The sequence below is a fragment of the Cucumis melo genome, chromosome 7, assembly GCF_025177605.1.
Source record: "Cucumis melo cultivar AY chromosome 7, USDA_Cmelo_AY_1.0, whole genome shotgun sequence".
Taxonomy (NCBI): Eukaryota; Viridiplantae; Streptophyta; class Magnoliopsida; order Cucurbitales; family Cucurbitaceae; genus Cucumis; species Cucumis melo.
In genome coordinates, this window is record NC_066863.1 from 1,888,845 (window position 1) to 1,907,934 (window position 19,090).

A 19,090-nucleotide genomic window follows, 5' to 3' on the forward strand; every position below is an offset into this window, starting at 1 on the left:
CTGGACGCAAAAATAGGCATTAGGATAAAGAACATTGTAAGAGACCCTTTTCATGACACCATGAAGAAGGCATCGTCATTGGGGAGCTCTGCCAACGTTGACAGAGCATGCAACTTCCACGACGTCGTGCACGGAAACGTCGAGAAAATGTTTTGTTTAAATAATAATATATATTTTTTGTGATGTCATGCATCTACACGTCGTCGTTGTCCCAACAACTGGTGGCATTGCAAAGCACGACGTCGGGAGAAGTTGAAAATTGAAAATAGTATTAAAATTGATATATAAATCGCGACATCTGCATGCATGGCATCACCAGTTTTTGGGGCAACGACAACGTTGCGTTGACCACGTTAGAAAAGGTTGAACATTTAAAAAATTCTGACAACCTTTTCGTGACGCCAAAATGCATGGCGTTGGGGAGGTCCAACTTTTGCTGATGTAAAGCAGGTAATGTCGCGAGATACGTGACGTTTTGATTGCTTTTGAAAACATTTTCAAGACGTCATAAGTGACGGTGTTGGCAATACATGGAGAAATGACGACGCCTTAAGTGACTGCGCCGCAATTTGAGGGGTTCTCACGACGTTTTCGAGCTGCATTCGGGAGATCCCTCTCATTTTAATTCTGCAAATCACAAAACACAAAACCAAACAAAGAAGAAAAGAGAAAGAAAGATCGTCGTCCGCCGTCGACCGTCGTCCGTCACCATCCGCTCACCATCCTCCTATCGTCATCTACTTTGTTTGTCATCTCTATCAGCAAAAATATTGTATTTGGTTCTTTTCTTCGTTTCTAAAAAAAATATATGTACATTATAATTGTGATTATGATTTGTAGATTGGTTTTTTATATGTATATTATTTATTGTATGTATAATTTGTAGATTGTATATATATTGCATGTGTAGATTGTACGTTATCATTATTATTAAATTTGTTGCATGAATAAGTAAATATTTTTGTAATTTAAATTGTAAATTGAAATTGTTAGAGTTTTTTAGTTAAAATGTATATTGAAATTGTTAGAGTTTTTTAGTTAAAATATATATTTAATTGTTTAAAAACCAAATTATCCGTGAATGAAATTTTGACAATTGTAATAATGTTATGGTTTAAATTATCGAAATTGTGATAATAATTATTGAAATTGTTACTATGATTGTTATAGAATTATTTAACTATATTGAAAATTTTAAATTGATGATTTGTTTTCTATTTCTTTTTTAGTTAACACTTAATTTTTTTTCTATTTGATATTTTTATAGAAAAAGATCAATTAACACAAATTACTATTATACAATAGTTTTAAGTAGATGAACAAAAAATTTAAAAAGAAATTATTCATAATTTTCAAGATTAAAAAATGATTAATTATATATATATATATAAGCTAAATTTATTACGATTCAAATGTATCATTTTTTTTTTCACTAAGTCAAGCATACTTATTATCTCAGTGATTAAACTATATCAAATCATGTTTGGAAGTAATTTTATAATTGACAAAATCATTTTTTAAGCTATTTTTGTTGGAGTGATCACCGACCAATGACCGATCTCAAAAATAGTTTATCTACTTAATTTATTTTTATCAAGATATAGTTGATTATGAATCCATTATTCTTTAATTTTATGTTTTGAACATTTTTTTATATATTTAATGTAACGTTTTTCTTATCCACCATATCAATAGTCCATAAATATAAAAGATAATAAAAGTAGATATTTATCCTCAAATATAATTTGTTTTTTTAATCTTTTCCTTTTGGGTTTCTCTTAGTCATATTATTTTCTCGTCTTTATCTACGACCAAAAAAGTCTTCCAATTTTCATTGTTATTTAAAAAGTGTATACTTTATATTTTCAAATTTACAAAATTTCTTTAAAACTTTCAATTTATTTTTGGGTTTGTTATTTTTAAAATTTTATATAAATATTGTTGTTTTGAAATTTACTGGTGAAATATTATTGTAGTTCCGAAACTATTTAGAGCCTCAGGGTAGATTTGGTCGTCAATGTTTTTTCTTAATAATTTCAATACCCATTGTTTTTCTTTTTCAAATTTTTTAGAAGGTCCCAATTTGTTTTTCTTTTTCTTTTTCCTACCAATTTTCTAATTTGATTTTTTTTCCTTTTAACATTCAGCCTAATACAACAATTTGTTTTTTTTTTCCAATCTTATGTATGTTATGAATCATAGGATGTGTTTGTAAATATAAGTAGATTGTGACCAATGTGTCAATTATGCAATCTTAACAAAAATTGTAATTTATAGAATGCGTTTTCAAATTTGAATTAATATGGATGTTTAAGATTTTAAAAAAAATCAAGTTAAATAACGTTTGACCTAATACCAATTTATTTTCGCTATTCCCAAATCTTTAACAAATTAAAGAAGAATAATAAAAATATTATTGGGTGGTTAATCTTCAAATGATTTATATAATATCTTAGTCAAACAGCAAAATGTGTTGGACTTTATATTATTTACAACAAAGTATTACTAAATATATCGACATTTGTTTCACCAAATTAATTTTCTAATTAAAAGGTTAGAGATTGAATGTTTTTGCGTAGATTACTTCATATTAGGTGTGTTCTCAATTTTCTCTGGTCTGATGAGGGTTGGACAATCATCCTTTTGAACTAATAAGTTTTAAAACTTTAGATCTCTATTAATAAATTTTTGAAAACACAAAATTTTGTTTCAAATTGATTTTTCCATAAATTTCAGGATATTATTTTTTTTCTTTTAAAAATAAAATTCATTTGAAAAAAGTATATTTATATTTTTACCATTAAAACCAAAATAAATAATTCAAAAATTATTTTTAGTTATGTGAAGAATATGAGGAACAAACATATTACATAATAGGATGATATTAATTATAGCTTGTGTTTATTAATCTTGGCCAAAAGTTGAACGCAGTTTCACATCAAATAAGTAATTGCTTTTAATTTCAGTTTCACATCAAATAAGGAAATAAAACATATAATTGTTCGGGTTTTGAGATACTATTTTTCTAAAATGTCAAATGAAAACTAGACCCAAACTTTAAAAAACAAAACTACCGAAACTTAAATTTCAAAGGTAAAATTATAATTAGAATAAAAATGTAATTAGCAAATATAGAACAGGTGGTTGTCATTAATGAATCTGATCAACTGAAATTAGCATAGTGATTAATAGAATTTTGGAAACTGAAGACATAAAATCAGCTAATCCTACTCAAGTCAAGTCCTTAATTATTAAAGCTCATTTAATCTTTTAATTACACGAAGTAATTTTATTCTCTTAACACATCATTGCAAAAATGATAATTATTAAAACTCACGACATGATAAAAGTAAAATATAATTATAATAGCATCATAGTCCAAGGTGAATATACAGCTTCCCAAGCATGCATTTAAAAAAAGCATGGGAAGATCATCTATACAGAGAAAAAGAAACAATATTGAATATCACATTCAACTCCCAAAAAAATCACTAATTAGTTGAATAAAATCTAAAGGCCTCTGAAATTGAGTTCCAATTATCTAAACACACCAAGTATGCTTCAGCTTCTTATTTGCCCACCATTTTTTATGATTTGAGACACTTATCTTCTCTAATAAATCCTTTTGGCACCTCACCGTATGCTGAAATCCCAAGAATGTGTACTTAATGAGCTCTAATCTATCAGAATCTGTCATTTGGGTGAACCCAAATCCTTTTGTCCATGTCTTGAGGGCTTCAGGAACAGCAGGTAATGTCAGCCTCTTCACTCCCATTTCAACAAGCTGATGCTGCAGCTCGTCCATCAATCTACGGCACATCCCATGTCTGCGGTATTTCAAACGTGTAGCAACTAAAGGAATTTCAGCCACTTCATCTCCATATACTCTCACTGTTGCTACTGAGACTACCGTGTTTTTCCTCTCTAAAACCACTGTGTAAAACCCTTCAAAGTTCAAGCGTTTGGATTCTGATCTCTTGCTTAAGAAAACATCTTCAATCAAGTCGTTTTTGGTGATGGGGTCTTTCACAGGACGAAAACTCTTGTGCATTACACCAAGAGCTTCGTTCAGCTTCTTCCTGTTATGTTCACTCACCTTATATGGACAGTATTTCATTAACGTCCATGTGAGGTTTTCTCGAGCATCCCCAACTGGGATTTGTTTCCATAAGAGGTTCTGTAAACCCATGTGGATATCTTCACATCTTCTTGTGCAAAACCAGTTTTCTCTATCGATGGTTATTTGATTTGAACCTTCAAGAACTTGAATGCTTTTTACACAACCAATATGAACGTTTTGCTCACATTGTACACATTTAACAAAAGATGTATCAAAAGAAGAAACCTGATCATCAAAATCATATGAAACTTGACCACAAATTTTACAGCAGCATGAAGGGCAGTACCAATTCCCAGATGGGATGCCTTTAATACCAAGGCAACTTCCATGAAAAGCAGCTGGACAGAGATCGCATAAAATCAATTCACCCCCAAAATGACAAAGGGAACAGATGCAGTCGTTTTTGTCCGGGCAGTGAGTGTCAGAATCGGCATTGTCATTATGGTTTACCTTTTTCTTAGTGGCTTTTGTCTCCTTCTGAGTTTGATCAGTATTTTGAACCAATTGCTTTTGACAGTCAAGTAAGGATCGCCCATCTTCCAAAAAGATATTGGCCGCCGGCCTATGCTTTGTACTGCCTGTATGAGCCTCAAATTTACTGATGGGGAACAGATTAGAGCAACAGTCGCATTTAATAAAGCCTTCATTTGTAATCGATCCTCGCCAAGTCACTAATCGACCGTCCCTCGTCACATTGCAATGCACTCTATCTCCAGGCGAAATTAACTCATGATCCATTAGATATGACAGAGCCGTTCGTTGATTCCGCCGTGAAGTGCCCTTCGCCGCCTTCCGCGGCTGCGGTTTCTTGTTCCTTAGATCTTGCTCAGACTGTAGTACTGGTGATTTAACGAGTTCATATTCGTCTTTAGGGTTTTCAAATGAGGACGTCGGAGTTCCTTTTTCTGGCGGAGTTTGTTTTTCCGGTAGTACTGGTGATTTAAGTTCTTCAAATGAGAACGGCCGAGTTTGTTTTTCCGGCTTCGATGCTACATTGTAATGCACTGACAAATCCGTCGTTGGTGGGTTCCGCGGTGAAGTGCCTTTGGCCGCCTTTCTTGGCTGCGGTTTCTCGTTCCCCAAATCTTGCTCAGACGGAGTTTCTTTTTCTGGTTGTGAATCGTTCATTTGAGTCATCTGATCGGAAACTACAACACCTTGTTCTTCCATATAGGCTTTGCATGCCATTCTTAGTGAAATATAAACCCTACCGTTGGGAGCTTTGTATCTCAACTCCTCCCTGGTTTTCTTCTGAATATAAAAAAATTCCCACCCCATAGCCAATAAATGCCCTAATGCATGCTCTTTGACTTCTGATTTCTTGACTGCAGCTTTCTTGTCAAGAGAAATCATGTACCATTCCACTACAGCCTGAGGCGCATCCTTCACAATGAACTCCCGTGCTTTTCTAGGCTTAGTAATGGTAGGTGGATAATCATCATCGTCTTCATCGCTGATATCCATATTTTGATGATACGAGAACTTCTGCATAGAATGAAGTGAAAGATGGGAAGCCATTAGCGTTAATGTATTAGGACGAAGAAAGAGAACATCCTAAAAGGAAAACCCTAATCCATGGAGGTTTAGGAAATCTGAAAAAAATAATAATAGCTTGATGTATAAGTATCTTCAGATATTTGTTTCAAACAACAAACAGATATTTATGTTTTTCTGTTTAAATTATGAGGAAAATATTAATTAATAATGGGTCCCTTTTTTTCTCTCTTCCTTTCTCACTTCAATTAACTTCAAACCATTTTTTTTTAATTTTAATTTTATTCCATTTTAATGTTATTTTTCTTCATAAAGTCAATGGTAGGTAACATCAAATTCTTATTCTTTTAATTTAATAATAATTTATTTTTTATATATATAACAACAAAAAACTACCATTTTTTAATGGAAAATTTGGTTCAATTTCATTGTTATTTAAAAAATGGGTACCTTGTATTTTCAAATTTATTAAAATTTCTTTCAATTTTTTTTAAAATTTTCCAATTTATTTTTAGATTTTTTATTTTTGAAGATTTATATAAATATTGTTTGTTTTAAGAGTTTCAAAGTTTTACTGTAGATTTGGGTGTGAATTTTTTTTTTTAATAATCTCAATGGGATGGATGAGGGTTGAACACTCACCCGATGTTTTTTTTTTTTTTTTTCCAATTTTTTTCTCCCTGTTTTTAGGTTTCAAATTGTGGTCTAATACAACAATTTGTTTTTTAAGATAGTTGCTAATTGGATATGTTATGGATTGTAGGATGTGTTGGTAAATATAAATAGGTTGTGAGCATGTATCAATTATACAATCTTAACAAAAAATTGTAATTTGTAGAATATGTTTTTAAGTTTGAATTAAAATAGATTCTATGTTTAAGATTTAAAAAAAAATCAATTTATTTTTTAGATGATGAATTGTTAAACATTTGACCTAAACCCATTTATTTTCACTATTATGTTTGGGAACAAACATAATAGGATGATATTTATACAAAAACCAACTATAGCTTGTGTTTATTAATCTTGAATGAAGTTTCCTTGTTAAAAATAAAAACTAATAATTAATTGCTTTTAATGTCAAATAATGAAATAGCGTTTTTTAAAGGTCAATTAAATGATTAAAAGCCTAGAGAAAAAATGGATACATAGCTCTAAGAGGATATATTATTGCATAATATGCCCCTGCTCTTCATTTTTCTTAACCATCTAATGTACAACAACTCAAAAAAAAAAAATTAATATGCTTTAAATCGAAGACTTTACGGAGGGGAAAACTAAAACGAAAACAGGGGATAAAATGGGCTAAGGAATAGTGCAATTAATTTTGCCACACGTGTAGAGTTGTCAGGTTGAAAGCATAAGTTCTTACGGATGACATAAACTTGCTTTTGACACTCCAAATTCTTCAAAATAATTGGATCAAATGCATGACTCAACCAATTACGACCAAGTGGTATCGATGGTAGAAGAAATGAGCCGACCCATGCTCACCATAGGCAAACCAATTGACCTAATCCACAGACCATATATAGGGATCACATCCCAGTTATTACTGAATGACAAAAAACTAGAGCTCCTAATAGATCTGCCAACTAATCAGAGTTTTTTTTTTTTTTTAATCTTTTTGTGAATCAGGTAGCTATTTAAATATGAGGTCATTCTAAAATGCATGTATTGTATCTAGAGGGTTATTCTGAATTTACCTCATGGAATGGTCTCGGAATAGCACATTAGCTGAAAGGAAAGAAGGGTTGTTGAGTTAATAGCCAAGAAGGAAGGTTTAACGTTATCAGGACGAGCGAAATTCAATTTGACATACAGACGAATTTGTGAGAAGATTATATGTTTCTATTCCATCATGACAAACAATCTGTAGTAACAACTACCAAGGATGAATTACATTTGCAATCCAACTATCTTTTTCTCCCCAATTGAATGTGTGGGAAGGGAAATTGTCTCAAAACTCTCAAGAATCCATCTAACTATTGCACAAGCAAAGCAAAATTGCAAAAAAAAAAAAAAAAAAAAAAAAAAGAGAGCAAAAGAATTCTATGACTACTGAAGATGTTTTATATTCTGAAAGACAACACAAACAGATGGTAGCTTACTAATGTTTGAGCTTCAGCCCCGTCTAAATCCTTTTGATATTTCAAGGCTTCAAAAGTAGCGTCAATCCAAACTTGGGATAATTTGTCAAAGCATTGGTGTGAAAGGCACCAGATATAGTTAGGAAAGACTTTTGTGTCAGCTGATGCTGCAAAAGAGCCCCGAGATTGCCATGGTTGTTAAGTTTTGCTTTCACAGCTGTTTGAGAGTTGAGCACATATGAACATCCCACCGTCAATGTATTCTCATTGGTAGAGAACTTTCTGCTGATTTCTCCCACAACAGCTCCCCCATTCAACTGTTCGAAAAGGTGCAAATATGCCACTCTTAGAGAGTCTCCTTTATCAGCCCTGTAATAGCAAGAATTAAACAAACAACCAAGTGCCTTGCCTTAACTCCACTTAATTCGAATGCCAAGTCTTGATAATTCAAAATGATGAACACACCAAGGGGGTTCAAACTTTAGAATATATATACGATATCATCCTATGATATTACTCCTTCGTTTTCTTGTTAGTCGTGTTATAATACAGTAAAATAAAACGTGTGCAGCTACATCAATCAATTGAGGTAAAATATCATTGAACATGCCTCAAAACAAGCACTTACAATATTGCCGATGCATTGGAATCTGCCTTTGTTACGCTCACCCCAGCATTATATTTTGCAAAATAACCAGAATTTGTTACAAAACTAGCTTCCGCTCCAAAAGCAATGTGGGGTGTCCCAATGGTCGCTGAAATATCAACTGAAGGAGACTTGTCCAAAGCAAAGGCTGTAGTAAATGTAGCATGCTCATGGAAATATTGAGCCTCCAACTGTAACAAATAATGAAGATATTAAATGACAAAGACAGCAAAACTTACGATTTGCAGAGAAGATCATAAATAAAGATTCATCTGAAGTCAACTTCAAAAACATTTACCTTGCCAGAGTTGTAATTTGGAAGTCTCAGTGAAGCAATGACATGTGTGGATGGCAGAATATCAGTAACTGTGAGGACTGAGGAGATCTGCATGAATGATACGATGTTAGAAACTTTAAATAATGTGCATAAATCACATCAGAAAATAAAGAGAGATAAACTACATTTGATTCTGTGTCAAATTTTAAATGAAGAACAGCATTCTTTTGCTTGTATTGTGCTGCCACATCCCCTGAGTAAAGACCTCCCCGTTTGGTCACAGTTGAGTTGAGACCCTAAAATGAAAGAGAATTTCTTAACATTTTAAGTCAAAATAAGAACGTATGGAAGATAAGAAAATATAACAAGTAATGTGGTAGGATAAGGATAAGGAGTTAACAGAATTAGCTTAGCTACTAGCTGAGAAAATTTTAAAGATACTTGAACCACGTAGAAGCACTTTACCCTCCCAAGAAACACCAGTTGGATACCACACTTGGCCCCAGATAGGCAGTCTCAACTCCCAACTAAAACTTTCAACCAAGAAAGATACCCAAATGAATAGGCATGTTTTACATAGATTCTCATCAACTTTATAAATATAAAGCCCAGTGGATCAGCATTTGTAATTGAATATAGGATTTCAAGGAAGAGGCAGTTCAAAAAGTAATGAAAGTGCTGGAACAGAAAGGGACCTGTGTTTTCAAGTTATGAGTTATGATCCTAAATGTTTGAAGCATAGACTACGCTCTCAAAACTCAATGTGATTCAAGGAAAACCAGGGCATGATGAGATTTGACAACGTCTGAACTTATATATTCATATTGTAACCAGTTTTACAAAGGTAACCCCTATTCCTAAGGTAATTAATAAACATAAGTTAAAAACATTTAAATTATAACCACACATGCAATTTCGGCCATAGCCCTCCAGAAACGCACCATCTTTTGATCACAGTTATCACTGAACTGAGATAAAGAACTCTAGTCCCCTAATCCCAAGCCAATATAAAATTCCACGAGACAATGCTTGAACAGTTGAACCTGAGTTTTCAAGTCATATTTCAAGATCCTTAACGTTTGAAGCATAAACTTACGCTCTCAAAACTTAATGTGATTCAAGAAAAAAACAGGGCCACGGCCAAGTGAGATTGACCGTGCTTTATATATTGTATCCAGTTTTACAAAGGTAACCCCTATTCCTAAGAAAATAGATAAACATAAATTAAACATTTAAGTTGATAACTACTAAACATTTTTAGCCCTAACTCGCCAGAAATGCACCATCTACCGATCATAGGTACCACTGGATTGAGATAAAGAACTCAGTAATCTTCGAGAAAATGAAACAGAACAGCAATCGCGCCCAAAAAGACTAGAAAAGAACAAGAACGTGTTTATTTACAAAACATCAGTATATAACTACGAAGGCACACTGAATCAAAAGCAATGGAGATCAATAAGAGAAAAGAAAAGAAATGAAGTGAAGGCGTTACATACCACTCCAATGTCGGAAAAGGAAGCGACGGTAAACTTCTGTTCATTGCTATAATCCTTCAAAAGCAAGTCTGCAAATCATTGAAGAGTATCTAATAGGCTTGCACTAAAGATAATTCCGGTAACCAATCAGAAGAAGTTTAAGCAAAGAAGGGGGAATGAAGCGTAAGCCTTTTACCTCTAGCTTTCTTGCCTATGTCGGAGAAGAGTTCGGGACCTTTTCCGGCCATCTTGCAGGTCTTAGGGTTTAAAGATTTGAAGGGAAATTTCCGGGTTGCTTACAAGAAATGAGGGTTTTTACACGATGAGGGGGAATTTCAAAAAACCCTCGCAATGTGATCTCTCTTTCATATCTCGCGGGGTTTTTATTGAGCCACAAAAAGAACAATTAAATGAAAAACAAATTGCTCTCGTTGAGAGTCGAACTCAAGACCTCCCGCTTACTAAACGGGTGCTCTAACCAACTGAGCTACGAGAGCCGCTTTGAAGATTGCTTTTGTATTTTCTATAAAATTTAAAAAATTTCTACGCCTAATATGATCTTACAAAAGATACTTTAATGTTAAGTATATTATATTGTTTGTGTATGGCTCAATTGAGATATCAACAATCAACGCATCGGTAATCAATGGAGTTTGTAGTTCAAATCTCTTCCACCTCTTATTATAATGTCCATATATTTATGATAATTTTAGCATCATTTGACGACCATTTTCATGTTTGGTATTTTAGGTGTTTGAAAATTACGTTTATTGACTAATAATGCAACTCTTCTCCCTAAAATTTATACCAGCCGTGAAAGTAAAATAAAACGAAACCAACTTGATTTAGAGAGAACAAATGAAATCATTAACACATGCAAGTGCAAGCTGGGTTTGCACTTTTTAAAGTTTTTTTTTTCTTTTTCGTGTTTTCTTCCACGTAATTCAATTCATTTGGTACCTTCGTTTTTTAGTTTGATCAATTTTAGTAGTTATATTTTCAATTGTCCAGCTTTTATTTCCTACTAAAATCTAGTCTCCATGATCAGTGATGGTTGTTTTTGTTTTTATTTTTTGTTATCCATGGCATGTGTGCTGTAAATTTTGAAAATATATCAATTTTCATGAAAATCGTTATCATTTTATAATCAATTTTGCTAAAAATTAATTTTGAGAGACTAAGTTTAAAATTTATTATAAGTTTGACTTGTAAATCATGACAATTGAATAAAAATATTAAGTAATGTGGACTAAAATTGAACAAACCGTCGAAGATAAAGACAAAAAGAAATAGTATTTTAAACTAAAAATGAAATAAAAATAAAACTTTAAAATAAAAAGAAGATAGAGACGTTGAATTCAACTTTAGGCAAACACGCTTTGTTTAAAGACGTTATAGGTCAAAAGTAAGTCTTCAAAATTTTTTGAAAGAGTACACTATGATCAATTGGAGTAAAAAGAGGGGAAATATTTATGGATCTGGTACATCCATTGATATACTCAATAAATTGTCCATTCCTCCATAACTTGACATATTAGTATGTTTTAGTAGTAAAAAGTCTAGCACATAACACGACAATGTGATTTGATTTCTCATACCTCTAATTTTTACTGTTTTTTAAGAAACATTTTAAGAGACTATTGATTTATAGTTTATAGATCGAGTTATAGTTGGGAACTCGTATAGGGGAGATGAGAAGCTCACGAGACAAGCTATAGTTAAAGAGTTCAAAGGTTGAGCTATAAAGGAAAATTCAAACGTGACGATTAAGATCCGTACAGGTGGTGCACACATAAGCATCTAGATAAATGGTTTAATTATCTGACGAGTATCAACACAGTTGTTTCAAAAGATGATGCAATTATGAGTCAAAAACAACTTATCTAAACTACCAAGATGATTGGTCAAAGGTATGCTTAAAAGATATCCTACTACTTTCTCTTCTCTAACCACTCACAAACGATAAACCCAATACTAATTTAAGCATCAGAGTGTGTAGCTAAATATTACACGATACTTAATCATAATAAAATTTTACTATTAGTATGGTTTTTGTCATCAATAAATAGCATTTTTTTAGTATAAATGGAGGGTGAGGATTTAAAACACACACCTAGCGCTCTCAACAAATACAAATACCAAATTAGTAAAGCTATTGTTGGTCAAATTACAATCTAGTTTCTTAATTTTGAAGTTCATGTTCATATAGTTCATAAGCTTCCAAAATTACAAACTCAATCCTCGTAGAACTGCCAATTTGTTTGACATGAAGAAGTGAAGATTCCCATCAACAAATAAATAAATATAAAAATCAATGTTGTCTCTTACTTTATCAAGTTGATTCATTTTTTATTTCAAACTTTAATTTCTCATAAATAAATATAAATGTTACAATAACTTTTAATTTGGTTATTGAACGTCAAAGTTAAATTTACTGTCTAAACAAATGGAGAAATTAAGCAGAAACTTAATAATCTTACAAAATAAACCGATCAATCTAACTAACTAAAGTTAAGAGGTTGATTACTACATTAAAACGGAAAAGGAGGAGGAAGAAGATAATTGTAAAAGTTAAAAGATAAAAAAGGAACAAAAGAGGAAAAGCGAAAGAAAGATGGTGGCTTCTTCAAAATTGACAGAAACAGGGCAGGAAGTAAAGAAAGCGAGTGGAAGAAACTTCGTAACACCTTCCAAGTTCCAAACCCAATCACAGTAATCGAGGTCAAAAATGGTGGGTCTGCTTCTACTTCAAACCTACCAATTATAAAACATCAGCCACCAGTCGCCATGGAATTGGAGTCAAAACCAAGCTGCTGAACAATTATATGTTCCTTCTTTTTCTTTCTTCAAGTTACACGAGTTAAACTTTTCTGTTTCTTTATTCCTGCTGATATTTGAACAAGTGAAAACCTAATTAGAGAGGACTTCATCAGATCGACGACTAGGAGGAGACCGATTCTTTCTATATTCTCAACACTCCAGCTGACTGTTTTGTTCTGTTTTCATTTTTTTTTTTTATTTCTTTACGCGGTTCTGTGCGTGCGTTTCTGTGATGTTCCCGTTCTTCTCGCCCTTTGTCGTGGCTTGATTTCTGCGCTGTACTTGAAGTTGAAGCAAGATCTGGAGTTTTTGTTTTTCTTTAATTGCTGTGGATCTTGGATTTGAAGGTCAGAAGGTAGAGTAGAGATGGAAAGTTATTTGAATGAGAATTTTGGTGACGTGAAGCCGAAAAACTCGTCGGAAGAAGCGCTTCAAAGATGGAGGCGGCTTTGCTGGCTGGTGAAGAATCGGAAACGGAGGTTTCGATTTACTGCCAATCTTTCTAAACGATTCGAAGCCAATGCTATTAGACGCTCCAATCAGGTATCTCACTCATTTTAATTCTTGACCCCGTTCTTTTCCTAACATTTACTTGAATCTGTAGTAGTTTATTGACTCACTGAACTCGATGTAGTATGGGGATGTTCTTAAGTTACTAAATTCGAATAATCACTCCGTTTTCTTTGATTCTTCATCGTCAAAAAAGAAGGAAAAAATCCGTGTAGTGTATAATCTGAATAAGAGATTTCACCACAATTATTCTCTTTCCATTTCTTCACAACCCGTGAAAATTGGCTAGTGGGTGCGGAAAGTACGAAAGGTTGATCCATGTGTTCCACTTCCTTATTATTTTTTGAACTGGCTATTTCCACTGAAAGGGACCCATTATATGAACTACGAAACAAGATCAACAACCGTAGATTTCACATGATTTCCTGTAATATACTCTAAACTTCTAACGATTATCTTAGAATATTTTTCAAATTAAGGTCGTATAGGATGACTTTTGCACTTTTCAAAGTGCTCCCTTTAGAAACCACTTTAACAATATAACCCAAAGTTTGAAAATTTTGAAAATTAGATTCAATTAATCATATGTTTCTCATTCTTCAAGAAAAAACCAAGCCAAACCCGCAGGGACAATTGCTTATAAAAAAGTTTTCAGGAGTCAACCAGAAACTTATTCGACCAAATAGTTAAGGCAGAATAAGGGGGAGTATAATAGGCAAAATAAGTATCTCTATTTACAAAATTTATTTTGTGGGTCAGGAGAGTATAATAGGCCCGCCACAATGCTGTGTAATCGAAACTAGTTTATCTAGAAAGGAAGCATTTGGCGAGTATGGCTCCACAATTATTTCGTTTAGCTTTCATACTTGGCAATTCGACATTAATGACCTGGTGTTTCCCTTGGGTTGATATTGTGGGATCTTCTTGTCTGATTGCTGGACTTACAAACGTCTTATGATCAGAATTCGTGATCACACCTAAGAAAAAATTATCATGCATCATAACTTCCGATCTATGGTTTTGCTATTTGTGGGATGGGATATAGGCTTGGTAAATAGTCATTGTTTCCAGGACTGAGAGATTGGAATGAAGTCCGAAGGTTACATTGTTTTCCACAAATTTCTAACGTGCATTGGAGTTCAACCTTGAACAACAACTACTCTAATATCATTTTCTTTTCTATGCTTTTGCTCTTGCTTTTGATGCTCAATTGTTCTTTTCAAACCTGTTGCAGGAGAAGTTCAGAGTTGCAGTTTTGGTTTCACAAGCTGCGCTTCAGTTCATCAATGGTAAGTAAGGTCTTTGATTATGCGATCAACTGAGAACTGAGGTTATTATAGATTAGTAATTCATGTTTCACTGTCTTTGAATGCCTGCAGGGTTGGATTTGTCTCCTGATTATGTTGTGCCTGAAGAGGTCAAACAAGCAGGTTTTGAAATTTGTGCAGATGAAGCAGGCTCCATTGTCGACGGCCGTGACGTGAAGAAGTTGAAGATTCATGGGGGCGCTGAGGGTATTGCAACTAAGCTCGCCACATCGACGGAGACAGGCATTCCTACTACAGACCATTTGATCAAGAAAAGAAGAGACGTTTACGGAATTAACAAATTCACCGAAAGCCCACCTCGAGGATTTTGGCTTTTTGTTTGGGAAGCTCTCCAGGATACGACTCTAATGATACTCGCTTTCTGTGCTGTTGTTTCCCTTCTTGTTGGCATAGTGATGGAAGGGTGGCCGAAAGGTGCTCAAGATGGCCTTGGCATTGTTGCGAGTATCTTGCTTGTTGTATTTGTCACCGCCACCAGTGACTATAGGCAATCACTTCAGTTCAAGGATTTGGACAGGGAAAAGAAGAAGATTGCAATTCAGGTTACCAGACATGGATTGAGACAAAAGATTTCTATATACGAACTTCTTCCTGGTGACATTGTTCATCTTGCCATGGGTGACCAGGTACCAGCAGATGGACTTTTCGTTTCGGGGTACTCTCTTCTAATAAACGAATCCAGTTTAACAGGTGAGAGCGAACCAGTCAACGTAAATTCTCAAAATCCTTTCCTGTTGTCTGGAACAAAGGTTCAGGATGGTTCGTGTAAGATGGTTGTGACTTCTGTTGGCATGAGAACCCAATGGGGAAAACTGATGGCCACTCTTAGTGAAGGAGGTGATGATGAGACTCCTCTGCAGGTAAAGCTCAATGGGGTGGCAACAATTATCGGTAAAATAGGCCTGTTTTTTGCTGTTATAACTTTCGCTGTATTGGTTCAAGGGTTGTTCAGTCGCAAGCTTCAAGAAGGGTCTTACTTCAGCTGGTCGGGAGATGAAGCAAGGGAAGTTCTGGAATTCTTTGCTGTCGCCGTAACTATTGTTGTGGTTGCCGTGCCTGAAGGGCTGCCTTTGGCGGTGACACTAAGTCTTGCATTTGCAATGAAAAAGATGATGAACGATAAGGCACTTGTCAGGCACTTAGCTGCTTGTGAGACGATGGGATCAGCTACTACCATTTGTAGTGACAAAACTGGAACCTTGACAACTAACCACATGACTGTTGTGAAAGCCTGCATCTGCAGCAAGGTCAGGGAAGTTGGCAATTCTAGCAAGTGTTCCGATTATCGTACAGAGCTTCCCGATTCCGCCGTTGGTATTTTGCTGCAATCGATATTTAACAACACTGGTGGAGAAATCGTCAAGAACAAAGATGGTAAGAATGAGACGCTTGGGACACCCACCGAGTCCGCTCTTCTGGAATTCGGCCTTTTGCTTGGTGGGGATTTCCAAGAAGAACGACAAAAGTCCAAAATCACCAGGGTCGAGCCGTTCAATTCTGTGAAGAAGCGAATGGGGGTTGTTTTGGAGCTCCCAGCCGGTGGCTTCCGCGTGCACAGCAAAGGTGCCTCAGAGATTGTTTTAGCTTCATGTGACAAAGTTCTTGACTCCGACGGTGAGGCAGTCCCTCTCAATGAAGAGTCCATCAACTTTTTGAAGGAAACCATCGAAGAATTTGCGGGCGAAGCTCTTCGAACTTTGTGCCTGGCTTACATGGACATTGAAGGCGGGTATAACCCTGAAAGTCCGATTCCCGCTTGTGGCTATACGTGCATAGGAATTGTTGGTATCAAGGATCCCGTTCGTCCAGGAGTCAAGGAGTCCGTTGCAATTTGTAAGGCCGCCGGTATAACTGTACGGATGGTTACGGGAGATAACATCACTACCGCCAAAGCAATTGCTAGGGAATGTGGGATTTTAACTGACGATGGTATAGCAATTGAAGGTCCTGAATTCCGGGAAAAGAAGGAGGAAGAATTGAGTGTAATAGTACCGAAACTTCAGGTACATTTACAATAATTTTGATTTTAGAACTACACTGCTGTCACTCTCACAATTAGCTTAAACCGAAATAATGGACAAAATCGAAGTTTGTGTCGATTTGGGGACTAACAGAAACAAATTAATTATGCCATTATTAAAGTTGTTTGCCGTTTTTTTCTTTAGCTAGTTCTCTGGGGCATCATGTACCCTCTTAGTTGACCTTGTAAGACTTGACGTGCTGAAAGAATTTTTGTATTTCTTGTAGGTTATGGCTCGATCTTCACCAATGGATAAACACACTCTTGTAAAGCACTTACGAACCACTTTTCAAGAGGTTGTTGCAGTTACTGGTGATGGAACGAATGATGCTCCGGCACTTCATGAAGCAGATATTGGATTAGCTATGGGCATTGCTGGGACTGAGGTACTTCGCTTGTCTTAAAGATGCTAGTTCAGACTCAGAAAATCCTTTAATTTCCATGAATAATTTTCCTACCATAAACAACAATATTTTGTGGGAGTGGGAGGTCCTGTATTGTTAGGAGGGTTTGCTGGTCAAATATTTAATCTTTTACCTTACATACTGAGCATGTAGAATACAATCTTGAACTCAATGACATAAAACGTGAATGTAGGTAGCAAAAGAGAGTGCTGATGTAATAATTCTCGACGACAACTTCTCTACAATTGCAACTGTTGCCAAATGGGGGCGTTCAGTCTACATAAATATCCAAAAGTTTGTCCAGTTTCAGCTAACAGTGAATGTGGTTGCACTTCTCGTCAATTTTTCTTCGGCCTGTTTGACAGGTTGGTTGATATTGGTTCTTGAAGTTATAATCTCCTTGCCTTCGTGAAATTTTTGTGAAAATACTTACTTTGCAATTGATGTTTTCTTAGGAAATGCTCCCCTTACTGCTGTGCAACTGCTTTGGGTCAACATGATAATGGACACACTCGGAGCTCTTGCATTGGCAACCGAGCCTCCTACTGATGACTTGATGAAGAGATTACCAGTTGGTCGGAAAGGGAATTTCATTAGCAATGTGATGTGGAGAAATATCTTAGGGCAGTCAGTATATCAGTTTGTAATAGTTTGGTATCTCCAGACAAGAGGACAGGCTCTTTTTCATCTTGATGGCCCGGACTCTGGATTGATACTGAATACACTGATTTTCAATGCATTCGTCTTTTGTCAGGTAGTTTGTTTACCCAAGACCTTTCTACAAATGCTCGAGCAATATTCTCGTCTGTTACTAGCAGATTGACTGACATCCATGTTCCTTCTTACTAAAGTTAACCGTGTGATAAATTGCTGCTCCTTGTAGGTTTTTAATGAGATAAGCTCAAGAGACATGGAAAAGATAAACGTGTTTGAAGGAATATTGAAGAACCACGTCTTTGTCGCCGTGCTTGCTTGCACCGTCCTTTTCCAGATCATAATCATCCAGTTCCTGGGAACATTTGCAAACACATATCCTCTAAACTACCAGCAATGGTTTGTCACTGTGTTATTTGGATTCCTTGGCATGCCAATTGCAGCAGCTTTGAAGATGATTCCGGTTGGATCAGAGTGAAAACAGCATCTTCCTAACTTGGAAAAGTTCGATTAGACAACTCATTCTCTTCCCAATTTTTTGGGGTATTACCTCACAAATTTGAACTTCACTTCAATCAGTTAACCAAAAAGCTTGAGGTAAGCATAACCTTGTGCAACAGAAGTTGAAGACCTTTTCTGTATATTTTTAGTCCCTCTCTAGAGTTGCCTACCAACAATTTCTTTTTTCTTTTTCTTTTTTTCCTTTTCCTTTTCAAAAGGAAGCTTTATAGGACATCAGTTTTTGGATCATCAAAGGTCCTCTTTACTAAATATGCTTGTATTTATAACTCATTTCTTTTGATTTATTACTTGTTATTTTGTTACAACATTGTGGCTCTGATTTCCGATCAACAATTTTTTGTATTTTTTTTTAGTCACATCTATATAGTTTCCTCCCGTGTCCCATTTGTGCTCACAAATAACTAGTGATTAGTAATGCTCCATTTGCTTTCATAGACCTCTTTTATCTTATTTAGCAAATTTCATCTTATAAGTGAAACTAAACGTTTTCTTTACCTTCAAAATTTTAGGATGGAGATATGAATCTTCAACTTTATAAAAGTATAAGTACATAATCATCAAACTACGCTTTAGTTGATATAGAAAGATTACACATTTTGATCTTTGAATTTGAATGAAAGTTGAAACTTGGTGTATGAAAACTGTAAACATCATGGAGTCTGATGAGCAATATAATTAACTTTAAAGGAATTGTCAAACTATGCAAACCACTGCTTGACTTGAAATG

General features: G+C 34.8%; 3 protein-coding genes and 1 non-coding gene across 4 annotated transcripts; 1 reads left to right on the forward strand and 3 right to left on the reverse strand.

Annotated features, from left to right (window-relative positions):
* Positions 1 to 3,388: 3,388 nt before the first annotated feature.
* On the reverse strand, positions 3,389 to 7,422 carry LOC103493894 (increased DNA methylation 1-like). Its single transcript, XM_008454848.3, has 2 exons — positions 7,321 to 7,422; positions 3,389 to 5,605 (listed from the first exon to the last, which is right to left on the reverse strand). The coding sequence occupies exon 2, from the start codon at positions 5,582 to 5,584 to the stop codon at positions 3,542 to 3,544; it is 2,043 nt and encodes a 680-aa protein (XP_008453070.2). The 5' UTR covers positions 5,585 to 5,605; positions 7,321 to 7,422; the 3' UTR covers positions 3,389 to 3,541.
* A 21-nt stretch (positions 7,423 to 7,443) lies between these two features.
* Positions 7,444 to 10,463, reverse strand: LOC103493604 (mitochondrial outer membrane protein porin 2-like). Its single transcript, XM_008454423.3, has 6 exons — positions 10,302 to 10,463; positions 10,127 to 10,194; positions 8,813 to 8,923; positions 8,649 to 8,735; positions 8,333 to 8,541; positions 7,444 to 8,073 (listed from the first exon to the last, which is right to left on the reverse strand). The coding sequence occupies exons 1-6, from the start codon at positions 10,351 to 10,353 to the stop codon at positions 7,767 to 7,769; spliced, it is 834 nt and encodes a 277-aa protein (XP_008452645.2). The 5' UTR covers positions 10,354 to 10,463; the 3' UTR covers positions 7,444 to 7,766.
* Positions 10,464 to 10,528: 65 nt separating this feature from the next.
* On the reverse strand, positions 10,529 to 10,602 carry TRNAT-AGU (transfer RNA threonine (anticodon AGU)). The gene has a single exon. It is a non-coding gene; the product is annotated as a tRNA-Thr (tRNA).
* A 2,130-nt stretch (positions 10,603 to 12,732) lies between these two features.
* LOC103493603 (calcium-transporting ATPase 1) lies at positions 12,733 to 18,668 on the forward strand. Its single transcript, XM_008454421.3, has 7 exons — positions 12,733 to 13,468; positions 14,670 to 14,724; positions 14,815 to 16,766; positions 17,011 to 17,169; positions 17,381 to 17,552; positions 17,643 to 17,941; positions 18,071 to 18,668. Exons 1-7 carry the CDS (start codon positions 13,292 to 13,294, stop codon positions 18,317 to 18,319), a joined length of 3,063 nt encoding a protein of 1,020 aa, XP_008452643.1. The 5' UTR covers positions 12,733 to 13,291; the 3' UTR covers positions 18,320 to 18,668.
* The last annotated feature ends 422 nt before the right edge of the window (positions 18,669 to 19,090 follow it).

Coding starts and splice junctions, on each gene's coding strand:
- LOC103493894 (XM_008454848.3), bottom strand. CDS start 5,584: ATGGATATCAGCGATGAAGACGATGATGATTATCCACCTACCATTACT.
- LOC103493604 (XM_008454423.3), bottom strand. CDS start 10,353: ATGGCCGGAAAAGGTCCCGAACTCTTCTCCGACATAGGCAAGAAAGCT. Junction 8,736..8,812: donor AATTTGACACAGAATCAAAT/GTAGTTTATCTC, acceptor TCATTCATGCAG/ATCTCCTCAGTCCTCACAGT. Junction 8,542..8,648: donor CAAATTACAACTCTGGCAAG/GTAAATGTTTTT, acceptor TATTTGTTACAG/TTGGAGGCTCAATATTTCCA.
- LOC103493603 (XM_008454421.3), top strand. CDS start 13,292: ATGGAAAGTTATTTGAATGAGAATTTTGGTGACGTGAAGCCGAAAAAC. Junction 13,469..14,669: donor CTATTAGACGCTCCAATCAG/GTATCTCACTCA, acceptor AACCTGTTGCAG/GAGAAGTTCAGAGTTGCAGT. Junction 16,767..17,010: donor TAATAGTACCGAAACTTCAG/GTACATTTACAA, acceptor TATTTCTTGTAG/GTTATGGCTCGATCTTCACC.